We start from the raw sequence: 16,890 nt of genomic DNA, 5'->3' as shown, positions 1-16,890 counted from the left end.
GATGAGAACAGAAATCGTGCAGTGGCGGCACAGCAGCAGCAGGAGGCCCCATTAGCTAAAGTGGTGCTTCAGGTTAAGAACAGTTTCAGGTTAAGAACGGACCTCTGGAACGAATTAAGTTCTTAACCTGAGGAATCACTGCATTGAGTGAGCATTTTCTTTGGGAATTCATGTGGTGGAAAGGAAAAAGCATTCAGTTTTACAATTTAGAGGGGCGGGGGGGGGGAGCTAGTTTTCAACATCAGTGTCTGAGACCCTAGTTTTCTCTTTACATGAAATACAATTAACTCTAATTTTCATGCAACTATTCATATATCTTGCCTAGAATTCATTGCTTAAGAAGTTAGAAATGAGAATCAAACCAGCCACTAAGAACACAGGAAGCTGCTTCATAGCAGATCAGAATATTTGCCCATCTGGAGCAATTTTGCCTCCTCACGAAGCAGCTCTTGAAGATTTTGGACAGACGTTTTGCAATCAACTGCTACTGGATAATTTTAACTGGAGATCCTAGTTTTGCATGCAAAGCCACAAGCTCTGCTACAAAGCTTTGGGCCCTCCTCCACCGGGGAAGGAAGCAACTCTCATTCTGCCAGTGAACAATAATGTTGTCACAGACCTTGTTAAGGGCCTGATGTAGAAATGGAGGCTTCCATTTAAACTTGTATCATGCTTGACTACTGCAAAGAATGTTGAAGTCCTGTATTCATTATAAGAGGAAGTGTTTGGTCCCCAACTATTTTCATTTGTTTCATTTGCCCAGTGGCATATACATGCGCTTCCAGGGTTAACACTGTCAGCAAATATGATAAAGTTGTCCTCTGCATGGTCATTTCATTCTTGTGTCTTCCTTTTAAAGCCAATTTTCCCTTAATCCTCTGTCACTCTTTCCTGGCTATATACTAGTCCCATCCCCAACCTGTGACTTTGTCTGTGGCTAATGTTGTATTGCTACATGAAGATCAGCTTTATCTACGCACATTTGTTTTAAATAAAGCTGTAGGTCAGTTGTGGGAAGCCTTTAGCACATGTTGTTGGACTACAACTCCCAACGTGCCTCACCATTGGCCATACTGAGTGGGTTTGGAAGTCCAAAATCATCTAGAGGCCTACCTGTTTCCTTACCCCTGCTTTAGGTCATAGTGTACCAAAGAAGAGAATGAGATATAAATCAGGTGGCACCTCCTCAGCCATGAATGTGCTTATGGATTTTGACAAGCAGCTATCTTTTCAGCAGCTTACAATATATCATCAAAATGTTTATGCTTTATTCTCCTATGTGAGGAACCCAGTTTCTTTCCTCTATGCAAGATTTACCGGTACACAGCAATTCCAATGCTGATTCAGCCATCAATCCTGCCCAAAGGGCTGTCGGCCTCATCAAAATATATTTTAAAGCATTGTATTCAATTAAATGTTCATTTATCTCTCTTTTTTTTAAAGAGTATTCATTTTTATTGTGGCAAAACTTAATCCAGTTATGGTTTGGATGGAGAGAGGAGCTGGGCTGTTGTTGGGCAGTGAACCAAATTGCCAAATTCGCTCTAAAAGAACTCTGTCTTTTAATGGAAGTGGATGTTCTAAGTATTCGTTACACTGGAGTAATAGGGTGTTAAATCTGTATATGAAAAACAGTTGCTTAAAAGCTTTACATGAAATCTTTCCTGTGGGTTTATGACCATCAATAATATCTTGGTTCTGGCAAGCAGTGTCTGGCTTTACTATAGCACTTGTTCTTAATGAGAGAATGTGATTACTCCAGAGCACAGACTTCTTGTCAGTTGCCTTGTTGAAGTTATTGTGGGCACTCAGGCATGATGAGGCATATCTAGGCTAAGATATGACTGAGTTTTTTGGCCACACACATAACCGAGCTGTAAAAGGTGGAAAACGTACCATTAACTATGGCTTACTATCTTGGTCTTCTCCAAATCTGTTAAATCAAAGTTTCCCAGTTCCAACAAAACTGGAAACTTTAGTTAATGGAAGACTAGCCAACATTTTTGCTTACATGTGCAAGGGCTGTGTGCATGACCAAAAGGCTCATCCATAGTTTGGCTTACTGGTGAAGGTATAAATGACTGAATGCTGCCTAATGATGTGGACTGGAGTAGCACTCAAGCAGTATTTGATACCTTCAGTAAACAAAGATGATGATTAGTCGCCTTTACAAATTTGCAGTAGATATCATATTCTTGGCTTCTAATTCTGTCATGCAAATTAAGTAGCTACGAATAAACATTTGTTTGTTCTTCTGTTTGCCAGGTAAATTCTAAAAATGGCGGAAGCCCACCAGGCAGTTGCTTTTCAGTTTACTGTAACCCCAGATGGAATTGATCTGCGTATGAGCCATGAAGCTCTCAGGCAGATCTATCTATCTGGTCTCTACTCATGGAAGAAGAAATTCATCAGATTCAAGGTAACTCATATTGCAGATCTGAAACTATACTTGGGACTGAATCATATATTATGCAGCAAACAAGGGTTTCTGAATACCCAATTTTGCATTTTGCACTAGTTTTGGTTGATGTGTGTATGTACACCACACCTGTCCATTTCCCCCCTCCTGGCTATAATCCCTCCTGGCTATTTTTCTTTTGGGTTAGATTTAAAGACCAAAACGAAGTCTGGCCAGAGCAGAACCAGAGAAGAGGTGTGGTTAAGCAACACTCTGCTGCTTGCTAAGTCTTCCTCCTCCTGGATTAACTAGCAACCACATGTTTCACAAATGTGGGAACCAGATAGTGTGAATCTTACTCTGAAATGTTGAAATAGATTTAGTGAAAACCCATGAAATGTTCCCCTCACTTTTACTTTCACTTCATCTGAACTGCCTACTGCCATGGAAAAGTAGAGCCTTAAGAAAGTGATGCATTGTATTGGGTATTGATCTTGGACCAGGCAGACCTGGGTTCAAATCCCCGCTTAGATATAAAGCTCATTTGACTCATCTGGTATTTCTCACTAGTGCTATATGAGCAAGAGAAGGAAATGAAAGGGCTTTCCTGTATGCCATCTGATTGCCAGATAAAGTTATCTGGCAATCCAGGAGCTCTTCCCCTTTGTTAGGGCCTGTCTTTCTATGCTAGGAGATAGTCCAGGTGAGGAAAACATTCATCATAAGGACCTATCATAGTTGTGGGCATGTATCACCCTACCCCTTCCCGGTTTGGTGGGTGCAGTTTGGAGGGTCCTGTGCTGATTTTTAGCTTCCCAGATATTTCCATATTTACACTATTGCCATATTTACCAGTCTCCAATACATTTTAAAAAGAAGTTCAGCCACACGTCATTCTTGCTAATTATACATAACAGTGTTCCATAGAGAACACTGAGTTAGTCTGCCGTGAGTTAGTCTGCATTCGCATGGATATGTTCACTAAATATGTTTGGGAAGTGTTAAATGGGTGCATCAGAATCCAGAAAATTAAAGTATAATATTATTGTGACTCAGTAGGGCTCTTTTTATGTTCTTGCCTTTCCAGAATGGCATCATCACAGGAGTCTATCCTGCTAGTCCATCCAGCTGGCTTATTGTAGTAGTAGGAGTTATGTCAACAATGTATGCCAAAATAGATCCTTCATTGGGACTAATAGCTAAAATCAACCAGACCCTTGATACCACGTAAGTAAACTCTCTCTTTGCATTGAATAGATTTTTCTGGTTAGTCTTAATGATGGGTGGTACGTCATTTCTCAGTTTGGCTCAAGTGAGATAATAATGATAGAGTAGTATCCTATCTTGTCCCCACCCCCTTCATATGCTTACCTTGCAGTTGCTGCTCTATCAACAGTGTTGGGGAGTGAGAAGAGTTAAGTGTCTCTATATCCATATGCAGAGACAAGTACACGGTGCACCAAGCTATTCTGGGTCTATGGACCACAATATAGCTCTCTCTATGTGTGCGTGTGCGGCAAGAACTCACAAAGAGCTCTGAGAAATTTCATTTCTTGGCACTAGGAATGAGGAATGAGGAAGAAATTTGATCCCGTTCACATTTAATTTGCGCTTTCTTAGAAAAACCCCCGCAAGAACTGAAACACAGCCATCCTTTAAAATTAACGCTTCTCGGAATTTTGCAGTGCAGCTCTCCAGCCATGAAACAGTGTACCTGCCCTGAAATGTGTACCTCTTCTGAAAGAGTGGGTGCAGGTGGAAGGCGGGGTTGAAACATGGTAACAAGGCATTTACCATGTTAGTACTGGCAGCTTCCTCTTCCCCCACCTCTTATAATTTTTAAAAGGCTGCCACCAGCACTAGCCAAGGGTAATTGACTTCCATGTCCACCCTGCAAATACACTAGTGTCACATTCTAAGGGAATGAGGGGGACCATGATGACTGGGGCTCTGTTACAGCCACCACTGCTATAAATGTTGTTTTTTAAACAGTAAAAGAAAAGGGGGGCTGCCATAATAAGTATCTTCCTCCTCCTAATCATTTGTGCCATTTTGGGGGCCTAGCCTGGAAATAATCAAACAAGCCACCTTGGTGAATTTGGGGGTCTATTTCAGCACAGTCCTAAAGTTCAGAATGATCTCCTCTTATTAACAGTGGCTTACTTTGATATGCTTCACTCTTTTACATTTGTCCAGAATTCTTGGAGTAACAGATGCTCTCTCTCTTTTTATTTTTTAACAGAGGCTATATGTCCAACCAAACACAAGGTATTGTCAGTGGGATTCTTTTTGGGACGGGGCTCTGGGTGGCCCTCATTTTCTCCATGCGCTACACGCTAAAGATGCTGCTTTCCTACCATGGGTGGATGTTTGCTGAACATGGCAAACTTTCCACAGGAACCAAGATATGGATGGTAAGAGATTTTTATCTCTCTATATTTTGGAATATGTAGTTGATGTGACACTTACTTGATTATATCTGCCATTAGTAACTTAGTTTTCAGGGGCGCAGCTTCAATATTTTTCTTCCCAGTTCCTTCTTATTTCTGCCCCTTAATATTTAATGGAAACCAAGGAAGGCCACTGAGGTGCTGCTGCTTATTCTTCAAAAAATTCCCTTTGGTTACATTTTGTGAACTGGCAGAATAGCCCTCCACTTGGGTGAAGCTTGGCTACTCTTGACTGCAATATTTGAATAGCTAGATGTTCAACACAATTAGCCTTCCCAAAGGACCACAGTGTGACTAGTTTCTCTCGGTAGTGGAACACAAGCCTTGGTAAAAGGACCTCAAGCCAAATTCCACTTCTGTCAGGAACTTGCAGCTTCCTCAGTGTTACAGGGAGGTAGATGGTGGCTTACCATTCTTCCCTTATTTTGAAGAAAGCATGAGGAGAATGTGTCGGGTGGTGTTGGGGAAGTAGCTGGGAGGAAATACTCCCCCCCCCTTGTGTAGCCTTGCAGCATAAATAGTCTAATGTATCCTGTTGGTAAACAGGTCTTACCAAGAACGTGGTCTTGTGGTCATTACATCCTGTCCCTTTTATATATTACTTGACTGTAAAAAGGAGCTCAGGGGAAATTATAGATTGTATGTTGAATGCTTCTGTGGGAAATAGAAACTGGTTGCAAATTAAATGTCTGATAGTTTTCTTCGGATAGGATCCCAAGAGCTTTCTCATTTGAATACTGGTTCTATCTGAAGGGTAAGGCTTTAGAGTATTGTGTCAGCCTGGCTTGGTGTTTTCATTGGCTGGAATTTTTGGCATGCTCTACAAATTCAGTACTTAAAAGACCAGTTTTTCTTATAATGCTAAGCTTGAGCAGTGTGAATAGTTATGACTAATCTGTTTTGCTGTCTTGATTTTTACTCCTGGACAGTGGCAGGAAGCTGTTTATTATAACTAAAATGGCAAGTGTGTTAAGAAATATAACTAATATTGCTTCTCTTCTCCCAGGACTAAAATTCTCAGATATTTGAGATATTTTAACCTAACTGGCTTACTCACTAGGTTGCAGCATTCTATTTCACTACAACACCATTGACCAGTCTAGCTTTTCCCCCAAGCTTCTGTCCTTACTATAACTTGTTTTCACATTTTTTCTTTATTTCCCTAATTAAAGAACCTTGGGAACAATGATTGATTGTGTCATTATTAATCTGTGTTCATTGTATGAACTTCTGTGTAAAAGTTTATAAAATGCAAAAGTTTAGAAAATGAAAGTTTAATCCATCAGTGGTTGGTGCCCACTGGGACTGCTAAGGTGGAAGGCAGGGAGACCAACAGTAGGCAGAGTCAACGCCAGGTGGGGCCAGCTAATAATAGTTTTGTCCCTGTCCTCCTCCCTGCTGAGCAGTACTAAGGCAACTGCTGAATCTAAGGAGAAAGCTGATAGCCTTTACCCCCCCCCCCCGAATTAGTTGTAAGTAAGAATGCAGCTGGGTGGAGGCTAGCTGAGTGCAAAGAGAGATTGGTGGAGCAGTGCCTTGTTTGTCCTAATGAACAGTGGAGGTGAAGCGAAGCAGCAGAGCAGATAATTGAAACAGGCAACATAGAATACCAAAATAAGCAAAAAACAAAAAACCAGATGAACAAAATGGTCTTACTCTAATAAAACACTGAAATAATCTAAAATGAACATAAATACTGCTCTTGAATGACAAATACCAAGCATTAAACACACACCAGCTTCAACTAGTTTCCAAATCCCCAAGCCATCCTTAAATTTATCCTGAGTGCACACTTATAAACACACTTGGACACGCACAAAGGCACAGCCTCAGGCTGCAGTTCCGGAAGATATAGGCAGTCCAGTGGAAAGGCCAACATGCTTCAGTGTTGTCTAGATGGTCTACATCTGGTGTACATGCCTCACCCCCCTTCAAAAGCTTTAGCTCCCAGGGATGTAGCTGTCCTGTCCTGCACCATGAAACACTTGAGTGTTCTGGCTGTTCATGTGGAATACCTATGCTCTTTCCTCCGTCCTTGACAGTTGCGCTACCGAAAATATTCCAGTAAAGCAGCCTTCCTCAATTTGGTGGCCTCCAGATGTCTTGGACTACAATTCCCATGAGGTTGGTGGGAGTTGAAGTCCAAAACATCTGGAGGCCACCAGGTGGGGAAGGAAGAGATGATTAATAGTTCAGTACTGTGCTGTCAATGTACACAAAACCTTACATGAGTTAGTCGGGTCCCTGACCGGAAGGAGATTACAAGGGTAAAGATGAGTTGGGAGGAAAGAATGCAGGGAAATGTTGCTAGGGTTAGCTTGGTACAGTAGGGGATCTGAATTAAGACGATAAACCAAAAGCCATGTTAAAAAGAACTTCTGCAAGCTTTGAAAGCAGTAGGCTAGCAAGAGATCATGTGTTTTATGGTTACCTTGTACAAAGGAAGTCCAAAGGTTTAGAGTGCACATTTAGGAAACAAAATATAAATATTTCAACTGTTGCTTTTTTCTGTTTCATTTTCAGACACTAGTGAAGCTTTTCTCGGGTCGTAAACCAATGTTGTACAGTTTCCAGACATCTTTGCCACGTCTTCCTGTTCCTGCTATTAAAGATACCGTAAATAGGGTGCGTAATTGAACCCACCCCCAAACTTTAATCCAGATGAAATGTTGCCCTTGTTTTCCTTGTCCAGAAACATGCATCAATAAAGATGTAACATGATTTCTAATTAGTTCGGTTCTAGGTTAAGGTATGTCTGTATCCATTCACAACAAACTCAAGAATACTCAAGGGCACACCTTTACTTTATCTTATATTTATACCCCTAACGGCAAGATAGTCAGTCTTTACATTTCCATGTCTTTTATCTTCTGTCTGCATTGTGTAATCTTTAAATGGCTTGGAGTCTTGTGATTGTTTTCTTCAATGGACTTTGTCCTAAGAATTACATTATGAAAATCACCAGTACGTGATGATGAAAGGAAACCACGATAACAATTTTAAAAGTGCATTTTTTTTCCAAACGAAATACCCCACCCCCCCAGCATATAGCATATTATATTCTTTCAAGAGTCTATAACATTTTGCTAGAATATGAGTGCTAATTTCAGCACACAAAATTTATTACATGGTGAAATGGGCCCAGTTGGAGAAAACATACTGAAACATCTGTGATAATATCTCTGGAAATTTGATCACAAGTTATATTTTATATATGGACAGTGTAAGGAATTACTATAAGATCTTATTTAAATGTTATCATTCTGAAAATGATAAGTGATACAAACATATTCAAATTTCTGGCAATATCATGAAGAGAGAGGTTTTTGTTTGTTTTAACCATTTGTGGGAATTGTTCAGAGGTATATTCATGGATTCCTAAACTGCAGTTTAGTACATGGAGAAGGTGTATTGGGTCAAAACTCTTCCTCCTTGCCCTTCCATTGTCTTCTTTCGTCAAGACACCATTCCTGGCTAGCTTAACTATAGTTCCCCTTTACAATAGAAATGAGAAACTGATTTAATGTTAGTTTACTACCCAAGATCTTAAACAATTGTTTTAACATGGCTGGAACAGTTTCAGATGTAACAACGAATGATAGTTTAAGCCCACCAGGATCAGCATGCTGATAGAGATGATGAGCTCAACACACACTCCAGACTTGCAAAAAAGAGTTTTGCAATGTAGGAATATACATTGAAACTGGGCCAGAGAACTGATCTCTTTCATTGCTGCTGGGAGAATGGTTCACGCTAAATTTTGGAGGCAAATGGAAGTGCTGATAACTAAAGAGTAACTGTGCAAGTTGTGGTGCTGTGCTTCTATAGTAAAATGAAATTTGTATGTGTGGAAGAACTAAAAAACTGAAAACGTGTTGAATAGCTAGAGACCTGGAAATTTGCCATAATCTTTAAAATGTGACTTGATAGCTTACAAGCTAGAGCTCAGTTAATGGGTTAGTTTCTCTCATTTCCTTTCCCTTATCTGTAATTCCTCTTCCACTCTTCCAGCTTTTTCTCACTTCTCCTTTTTCCTCTCCTCTCCTCTGTCAGTTGTGCTGCTATTTCCTCCTCTCCAGTCTGTTCCTGCTCTGTCTTCACTTCATTCCTTCCCCTATTGTCTCATTTGTTTCTTTATCTCCCCACTTACCCTGTTCTTTTTTCCTACTTTTGTCATGCCTCCTTCCCCTTCCCCTTCCCCCACTAAGCTTTCTCTGCTCTAAACTCTTCCATCTTGTGTCCTTGGCCGTTCATTCACCTCCCCCACCCCCAGTTTTCCTTTTACCAGCACACACAGCCTCATGCCTGCACAATGGCTGTTGGGGGCCTGCCACACGAACCTTGTTTCCACAGTTCTTTGTAGGATGAGTCAGGTGCAATTTATGACTCATGTGCAGTTGTGTTAACCTTCGTCGGAGGTGAAGGTTTTCCTCCTTTCACCATAGGTTTTTTTTGTACTTTTGCAAGCTTCATGTCTCCACAGCGCCTGCTAACACTTCCCTCTTATGTGCGTTTGTGCGGTGCTGTTTTTGCTGCACAAATATTGACACTCTCACCTGAACATCAGAATAGAGAGAATGACACCTTCTAATAAAGAGTCAATTCTTCTAAACAACAACATGATCTGCTTCAGGGATGGCTTACCTGTGGCACTCCAAATGTTGTGGGACTCAAACTCCCATCATCCTTTATCACCTGCTACACTCTCTGGGGCTGATGTGAGCTGGAGTTCCAAACAATGTATGCAAACAATGTCCCGGTTAGCAACTCCATTTGGAAGATCTTCTAGTCAAAACAAAACAACCTACAAAATATTTCCAGGTATTTTCTACAAGGTGACGGTAGATGCAAACACTTTTTAAATCATAGTTTGAATGGAAATATAAGCAACAGATAGTTTGACATTCTTTGAGTCTCTCTTGCTCGCTTATTTTCTTACAGAGATTTGTTTCCATCTTCTTGATGTTGCTCTTATTAGCTTGTTTCTCAGGTTCCCAGTGATGACTTGCAACAGCATCAACAAATCCTGTAACTAGGGTTTCTCTTGATCATCCCACTGTATCCCACTGGCAGTTGCTGCTGCTCTGTTGTAAATTACTGACTTGGTTTTGGTATACCCTTCTGCATTGACACCAGTTCTTATCAATTCCAGTATTTGGAATCAGTTCGACCACTTATGAACGATGAGGAATTTAAAAGGATGGAAGGCCTTGGCAAAGATTTTGCACATAATCTAGGACCAAAGCTACAATGGTACTTGAAACTGAAATCCTGGTGGGCTACAAACTATGTAAGTAAATGAATTGAATGCTTTCATGAAGTCATGCAGTTAAAAGCTTCTCAAATCTTCATTCCTGAATTTTAAAATTTTCCAAGGTTCTCTACTTAGAATAAAAGATAGCATTTCAGTTCTAGAAATTCTGTTTCTTGTGTTGACTGCAGAGACTGGAGATAGTCAAGACTTTTTATGGAATATATTTATAGTAATCCCACCATTTTCAACGAATGGCATAGCACTGGGGCCAGTGCTTTTTTATGCAAGCATTATCTGTATTCCTGCTGCTAGGAAGGCTGATAACTGTATTGACAGCCTACAGGTATATTGGGTCATAATAATTTACTAGTTTGATCTCATAATGAAGCTTAATTATCTTAAGTTGTTGAACCCTTATGTTAGCCGCCTTTTCCTGCATGGTGAAAATAAACTTGTAAGCCACATGCAAATGCTGAAACTCTTAGGTTCTCCGTTTGACTCTAGGCAAAACTGCCTGATGGTTCTTGCACCTGTCTCAAATGTTGTTTCTACAACTCAGGGCTGATGTGGCAAACCAGTTTGGCATTGCACAATGCTACTGATTCACAGATGCTTCTCTGGTTAATCAGATCCTTAACTCTGCCTTAGCCAGCTGCACCAAGCAACAGGTACCTAGAAGCTACTTGATATTGGGAGTAGGCTAGTTGAACAACTCAGCTAATTCTGGTGAGAATCAGAATAATCTTTATTTGAATCAGCCACTAGCCATAGAAATAAAATAAAATAAAATGTACTGAAGATAAAGGTTAAAAGCTTAACTAGACAAAATACATTTTGGAGGTTTACATCAATAATAAAATAATATATCTTACTCTAATTGCCCCCGCTAAAAACCTTGCAGTTTTTGCTGTCACTTGATCATCTTGATCTGCTAAAAGAAAGGAAACAGTAGCAATGCTTGAGTGACCTGGCATGGACAATAATAGAGGGGCAATAACCTCACTCCTCAAATCTTTATAAAGAGTGCAAGCCAGAAGCACATGAGCCACTGACTCAATACTGCCATCTCCACATGGACATAACCATTTTTCCAGTGGAATGTTTTGAAATCGACCTTCAATAATTTGTACCAACATTACTAGTGAGATCTTTCTAAAGAAGAACTCCATTTGGTTATTGAATATCAGAGAAATTGCCCTTCAGACGCTCTTGATAATTTTTTGTTTTGCTCTCTAGCAAAAGTAGAAAATAATACTGAGATTGTATTCAGTTTTCATTTTCAGAATCAAAGTGTATCCAGGTGTTTAGTGTATTGATGTCCCAGTAACTGGGGCACTTTGTTTTACTTGGTGAATGTCACTGATTAATTATTTTGATCTCTTTCACTGTTCTTATAGGTTAGTGATTGGTGGGAAGAATACATTTACCTCCGAGGCCGTGGACCAATTATGGTGAACAGTAATTATTTTGCAATGGTGAGTAAATGGTACAATTTTGAAGGCATCGTCATTTCTCCCGCAGAGCCACTTCCTTTAGGGCTGAGATGGGAAACCTGATGCCATCCAGTTGTTGCTGGACTACAACTCCCACCATCCCTGATTATTGCCATGGTGGGGCTGATGAGAGCTGTATTCCCAACAACTGGAAAGCCATAGGTTCACTGCTCTGTGGGCATGTAATTTAGCTGGCATAACATCCTTAATTGTACACCAAGCCACATGCCAGTTGCCTGAACTGGAGCAACTCACTTTTGGGGTTGCTTCATTATGCATAATCTTCCCAGCATGTGCACTAGGATAGAACTTCTTTTGCATTGTAGCATTAGATTCTGGTATGACTAAGAGGCTGTTTTTGGGCGGGTATTTTAAAATCATTTTTTTCTGCATGTCTGGGGAGTCCCCCTGCAAGGGTCAAAAATCGCTTCCTTGTCTATGAGACGTAAGGTCATCAAGTTTGCTGTTAGAGGAAACAGTATGAAATGGTGCAATTTAGAGTCCTCCAGTGTGCCAGCCATGCCCCTTTTCAGAATATTCCATTCCACTCCTTGATCCCTATTTTCCATTTCCCCAACCCCAGCCCACCAGATGCTTTGTTCTGTGACTACAAAGCACATTCAGCCGACAGTGAGCTCTTTTGGGATTCCGTCTTCTTAGGATTTTTTCATTTTCATTTTTGCTAACCAAAGCGTTTTGCAAGCCATTCCACAATGGTCAGTCAGTATTCCATGTCCGTCCTCATTTGGCTTGGGTGTTTGTTTGTTTTGGAAAGGGAGGGTTATCCTGTTAAGTTGTGTGTTTTTAAATTATATGTCACCTGCTGATAGCTCCTTCTTGTTCATGTATGCTTTGACTACATAAATTCAGGAACTCTCCCTGAGGACTGGAAATAGAATACTAGATATTGCCCTGTTTGCATGTCACACTAAGCCAAACTGTGGTAAGAGTGAGCCCCAGGCATGGGGATCTCAACCTCTTCCCTCCTGCCTAGTCATTTTGCTGCTGTACCACATTGAACTAAGCCTAGGTTTAGCGTAACATGTTAGGCTTGCAGTATGGCTTTCCTGGACAAACCATGGTTACAGCTTGTGTTTAGTCTGGAGAGAGCAAAGCCATGAGCCCATCTTTGGACAGCTATAGCTTAACTCCATGAATCTCAGCAGCAAAATTACCAGGGTGGAGTGAAGCAACTCCCGTCTCATCTCTGGGAGCACACATGCTCATACATTCACACTAAGCCATGGTTTGCCTTAGTGTGATGTGTAGACCAAGTCGGTGTCTTGATTAATAAGGTGGAAGATGTTTTCTGAAGATGACTTTCAGTGAATGTCATACTGACCTGCAACTCTACATGCACTTTGGTGCAACAGAAGTCAAGTAATATATTCTTTATTACATGTGAATATGACAGTGACTACTAGCAAAGGCCTAACAAAGTAGAAGCTTGTGTGCAGCTGGTGCTGTTGTGTTGTGTGAACTATATATAAATGAAAATAAATACATGTGAAGCTTTCCTTTCAACAGTGAGCAGTAGGGTTGTGTGCATTTGTGATAACATTTGTGTTCTTCAGTACATACGGCTCTGCTAACATTCATCCCTGTCCATTCTCTTTATTCTTTAGGATTTCCTCTATTTTACTCCTACCAGTATACAGGCAGCTAGAGCTGGCAATGCTATCCATTCCATACTGCTATACAGAAGAAAACTGGACAGACAACAAATCCAGCCAGTATGTACATAAAAAAAGTCACACATTTGGGTCTGTTGGATATAAGAAAAGCCTCATTACTTGCTTAAAAGTAACTCAGAGGAGGAATGAAGCCTCCTACTTTCAAATGTAAGACATGATTTGTCCACCCCAGTTAAATGTGCATCTCATAGCAAGCAAGTGAGGTTGTTGAATTGCTGGGGAACAAATTGATGCAAATGAAAATTGGTTTAAAGGGCAAGCCAGTGGGGATCCCTTGGCTAGGGTCCCACTCTTCTTCTTTGGACTCAACACGGCTTCTAATGCTGCCTAGCTGATATCAATAGAATTCCCATCTAGGCCTCATGGGGGCATGGGTACAGAACTTTGGGAGGGCTTCTAATATGTTCATTCAATACTCCTATTCATTATTACAAGCCATAGGGCACCCTCCCCCTGTTCTCACAGCAGAGATGGAGAATTCTGTCCTGTGCATGGAGCAGGGCCACTTGAAAAATGGACTACCTTTCAAGTTTCCATGAACAGTCTATATAAGGAAAGCTACTTTTCCTGTTCTGTTTTAGTACGTGATTTCTATATTTCTTTGAAGGAGGCATTTTAGTGGCACCTTTTAGTGGTACCTGGGGCCAGGAAAGTGAATCTTTACTGTATTACGGATACAGATAAAGTCTATTAAAAGAGATTTGAAAATGATCACAGATTTTGGAAATGATTACATTTAAAGGATTGCAAGAAATCTTAGTGGCAGCCCTCATTTTGATTGATATGAACACAATGCAGCATAATGTTGAAGGGTGCAGAAAAGGGATAAATTTTGGAATGTATATGGCAGCTTAAGAGCAATTGGAAGAACTTCTGCAGACTCTACCATTGGCAGACGAGAGAGAGGTCTAGGGAGAAAATAATAATAAAAGGGATTTTGGAAGCTAGCATACTGAAAATGCACAAGCATAAAGCCTACAGGGAAATTGCATGTGTGTACATGCCGTGTACTGCCAACCTAGCAGTTCGAAAGCACGTCAAAGTGCAAGTAGATAAATAGGTACCACTCTGGTGGGAAGGTGAACGGCGTTTCCGTGTGCTGCTCTGATTCGCCAGAAGCGGCTTAGTCATGCTGGCCACATGACCCGGAAGCTGTACATTGGCTCCCTCAGCCAGTAAAGTGAGGTGAGCGCCGCAACCCCAGAGTTGTCCACGACTGGACCTAATGGTCAAGGGTCCCTTTACCTTTACATGTCATGGAATATACATGTTAATTGATGAAGGTTGGTGAGCCACAATTTCCTCTTGTGGAAATGAGATGTGAAGTGGCCCCAAGGATCCGCAAATCTTCTGGCATTCTTTCTGATTCACACGTGTTTTTTTCTTCACGTGCTTAACTCCATTTGTGAAACGCAATCATAACACTCGTTTGCGGCATAGATTCTTCTGATGGGATCCACTGTTCCACTCTGCTCAGCACAATGGGAGAGGATGTTTAATACATCCCGTATTCCTGGAGAGGAAACAGGTAAGCTGAATCAGCTGAAGAAAAGGAACATCAAAGAATTGAAATACTTCCAGAATTTCTTCTTGAGTATACCATTCTAATAACAAACATTCATATTTGCAGTGTGTGCAGCCCAAGGAGAATGGAGTGACTTGTACACTTGAAATATGTGGCAGCCGTTGATAAAATCCTGATCCACATTTCAAATACCTTGCTGGTTCACCTTGTATGATTATGTGCTATCCCTGTTCTTTCTATTTAAAAAAATAAAAATAAAGGTGCTCCCGGGAAATGATTTGCTACCCGGTATGGGTTCTTTGACTTTCCTTTTTTCCTTTCAGCTTATGATTTACAATGCCATCCCAATGTGCTCTTCTCAGTATGAACGTTTGTTCAACACTTGCCGTTTACCAGGCACAGAGACAGGTACAGTGTTAGTCCTGTCAATCCTGTCAATGTTTTTGCCTCCCCACTTTTGCATCCTAATCTTCTATGTATGTAGCAGATAACTTAAGCCTACAACATTTGCATATCTTGTGAGGCTGTGTGATTTTTCCATCAGAGAAATCACCATAATTTGCATTATAATTTGCTAATAAGATCCAGTTCTTAAAAGTTATGAACCATTTCAGTGTTGTGCAAACGCACTACTAAGTACATTGAGGCGTATTATAATGAATGATGAGAGTTGGTATAGGAATCTGTTCCCATTTGCTGCCACTTCCTAGAACTGTTTGTGTGTGTGTGTTCCTGAACAGGTGTTGAATCATTTAAATGTATTTTTTGGTTTGTATATCACATTTCTATGCCTCTTCTGTGTTGCCAAAACTAAATTCAAAGTCGTATACTGTACTTCATAAATCATGATAAAAATGATGATATAAAAATACTTCTTAAAAATCAATAAAAACCTCATAAATGCACTTTTAAAAATCTGGTCCTAAATATATTAGCATAATATCAATTCAAGAAACCTGTGACTAAAAAGCTCTCTTAAAGAGTCAGGTTTTAACCAGCCACCAAACAGTGAGAGAAGTGGCTAGGTGAGCTTCTGATCAAAATACACCCCAGAGTGTAGCTACTACCACAGAGAAAGCCTTGGAACTCTGTGCTCCATTTTTGTGAAAGGTGGACTAACACCTCTCCCCATAGATTTAAGAGAGCAGATTTTCATGAAGCCGATGAATACCTTTCACATGGCGTGTTAAAATTGGCTTGCAGGAATGGGGTGAAGGGTCAGTATTTGAAGTCACCCCAAACAGGGAATGCATTCTTAAAATATTTTTTTCTAATGAACTTGTTTTCTACTGATAAAATTGTGTTGGTCAAGAACAAAATAGTTCTTGATGCTGAAAGATTGGTTCCATTTCCCCCCAGTGCTGCACATGCTGGGTCCCAATAAGCGAATAAGGATCACAAAGCAAAGAAGAAAGAAGGATCAACAGATCAACAGCAGAGGATCAACAGCAGAGTAATTCTAAAGGTTCTGAGAATATTTCACCATTAGAATTACTCTGCTTTTGTATCTGTTGATCCTTCTTTCTTCTTTGCTTTGCATGTGGTGAGATCTTTTAGCTGAGACTCATTACAATGGGAAGAAAATAATGTGAGCATCTCCTCTTTCCCACCCCTTTCATAGACATGCATAGCAGGGCTCCCCTTTATTTTCTGGAAATATTATTTCAGATCTCTTCATCTGCACAGTTTATCTCAAATAGGGCAAAGGTGGGAGGTAGCCTGTCAAACCAGAGTAAGAAAAGTAGGTAAAGGTGTATTAATTTTAATTTTCTAATGTTAATAAGAAACTGGATCTGCCTTATGATAAATGTAATATCTTCTAATGTGAAATAATTTAGTTGAGAAAAATGCAGCTTGTGCATAGAAACAGACTCAGATGGTTCATATACTTCCTTGAACTGGACCTTGCAAAAGTGCCATGAAACACTTCATAATGCAGTTATTAATTCAACTGGTAATAAGCCCAACATTTTGCCCCATTTTTAAATAATAGAATCACAGAAAATAAGCAAACTTTTTTCGAATATGCTCTCAGTTACCTAAAATCACTACTGATGTTCTTGGTAATATTTCTAA

General features: G+C 40.3%; 1 protein-coding gene across 2 annotated transcripts in view; it reads left to right on the top strand.

Moving 5' to 3' along the window:
* Positions 1 to 16,890, top strand: part of CPT1A (carnitine palmitoyltransferase 1A) — a 46,320-nt gene that overhangs the window by 9,731 nt on the left and 19,699 nt on the right. Inside the window, exons 2-9 of one of the 2 annotated variants that reach the window (XM_081843802.1) lie at positions 2,266 to 2,419; positions 3,486 to 3,625; positions 4,641 to 4,812; positions 7,372 to 7,473; positions 10,001 to 10,138; positions 11,500 to 11,577; positions 13,221 to 13,328; positions 14,730 to 14,817. In XM_081843802.1, coding sequence (XP_081699928.1) covers positions 2,279 to 2,419; positions 3,486 to 3,625; positions 4,641 to 4,812; positions 7,372 to 7,473; positions 10,001 to 10,138; positions 11,500 to 11,577; positions 13,221 to 13,328; positions 14,730 to 14,817 — 967 coding nt within the window. In that variant the 5' untranslated portion in view covers positions 2,266 to 2,278. Of the gene's footprint in view, positions 1 to 2,265; positions 2,420 to 3,485; positions 3,626 to 4,640; positions 4,813 to 7,371; positions 7,474 to 10,000; positions 10,139 to 11,499; positions 11,578 to 13,220; positions 13,329 to 14,729; positions 14,818 to 15,137; positions 15,223 to 16,890 lie in introns of both variants that reach the window. The other variant, XM_081843803.1, reaches the window with a different exon arrangement.

The sequence above is a fragment of the Podarcis erhardii genome, assembly GCF_964252035.2.
Source record: "Podarcis erhardii genome assembly, chromosome: 1".
Lineage (NCBI taxonomy): Eukaryota > Metazoa > Chordata > Lepidosauria > Squamata > Lacertidae > Podarcis > Podarcis erhardii.
The sequence above is the reverse complement of the archived record's forward strand: the minus strand, read 5'-3'. Positions and strand labels throughout refer to the sequence as shown.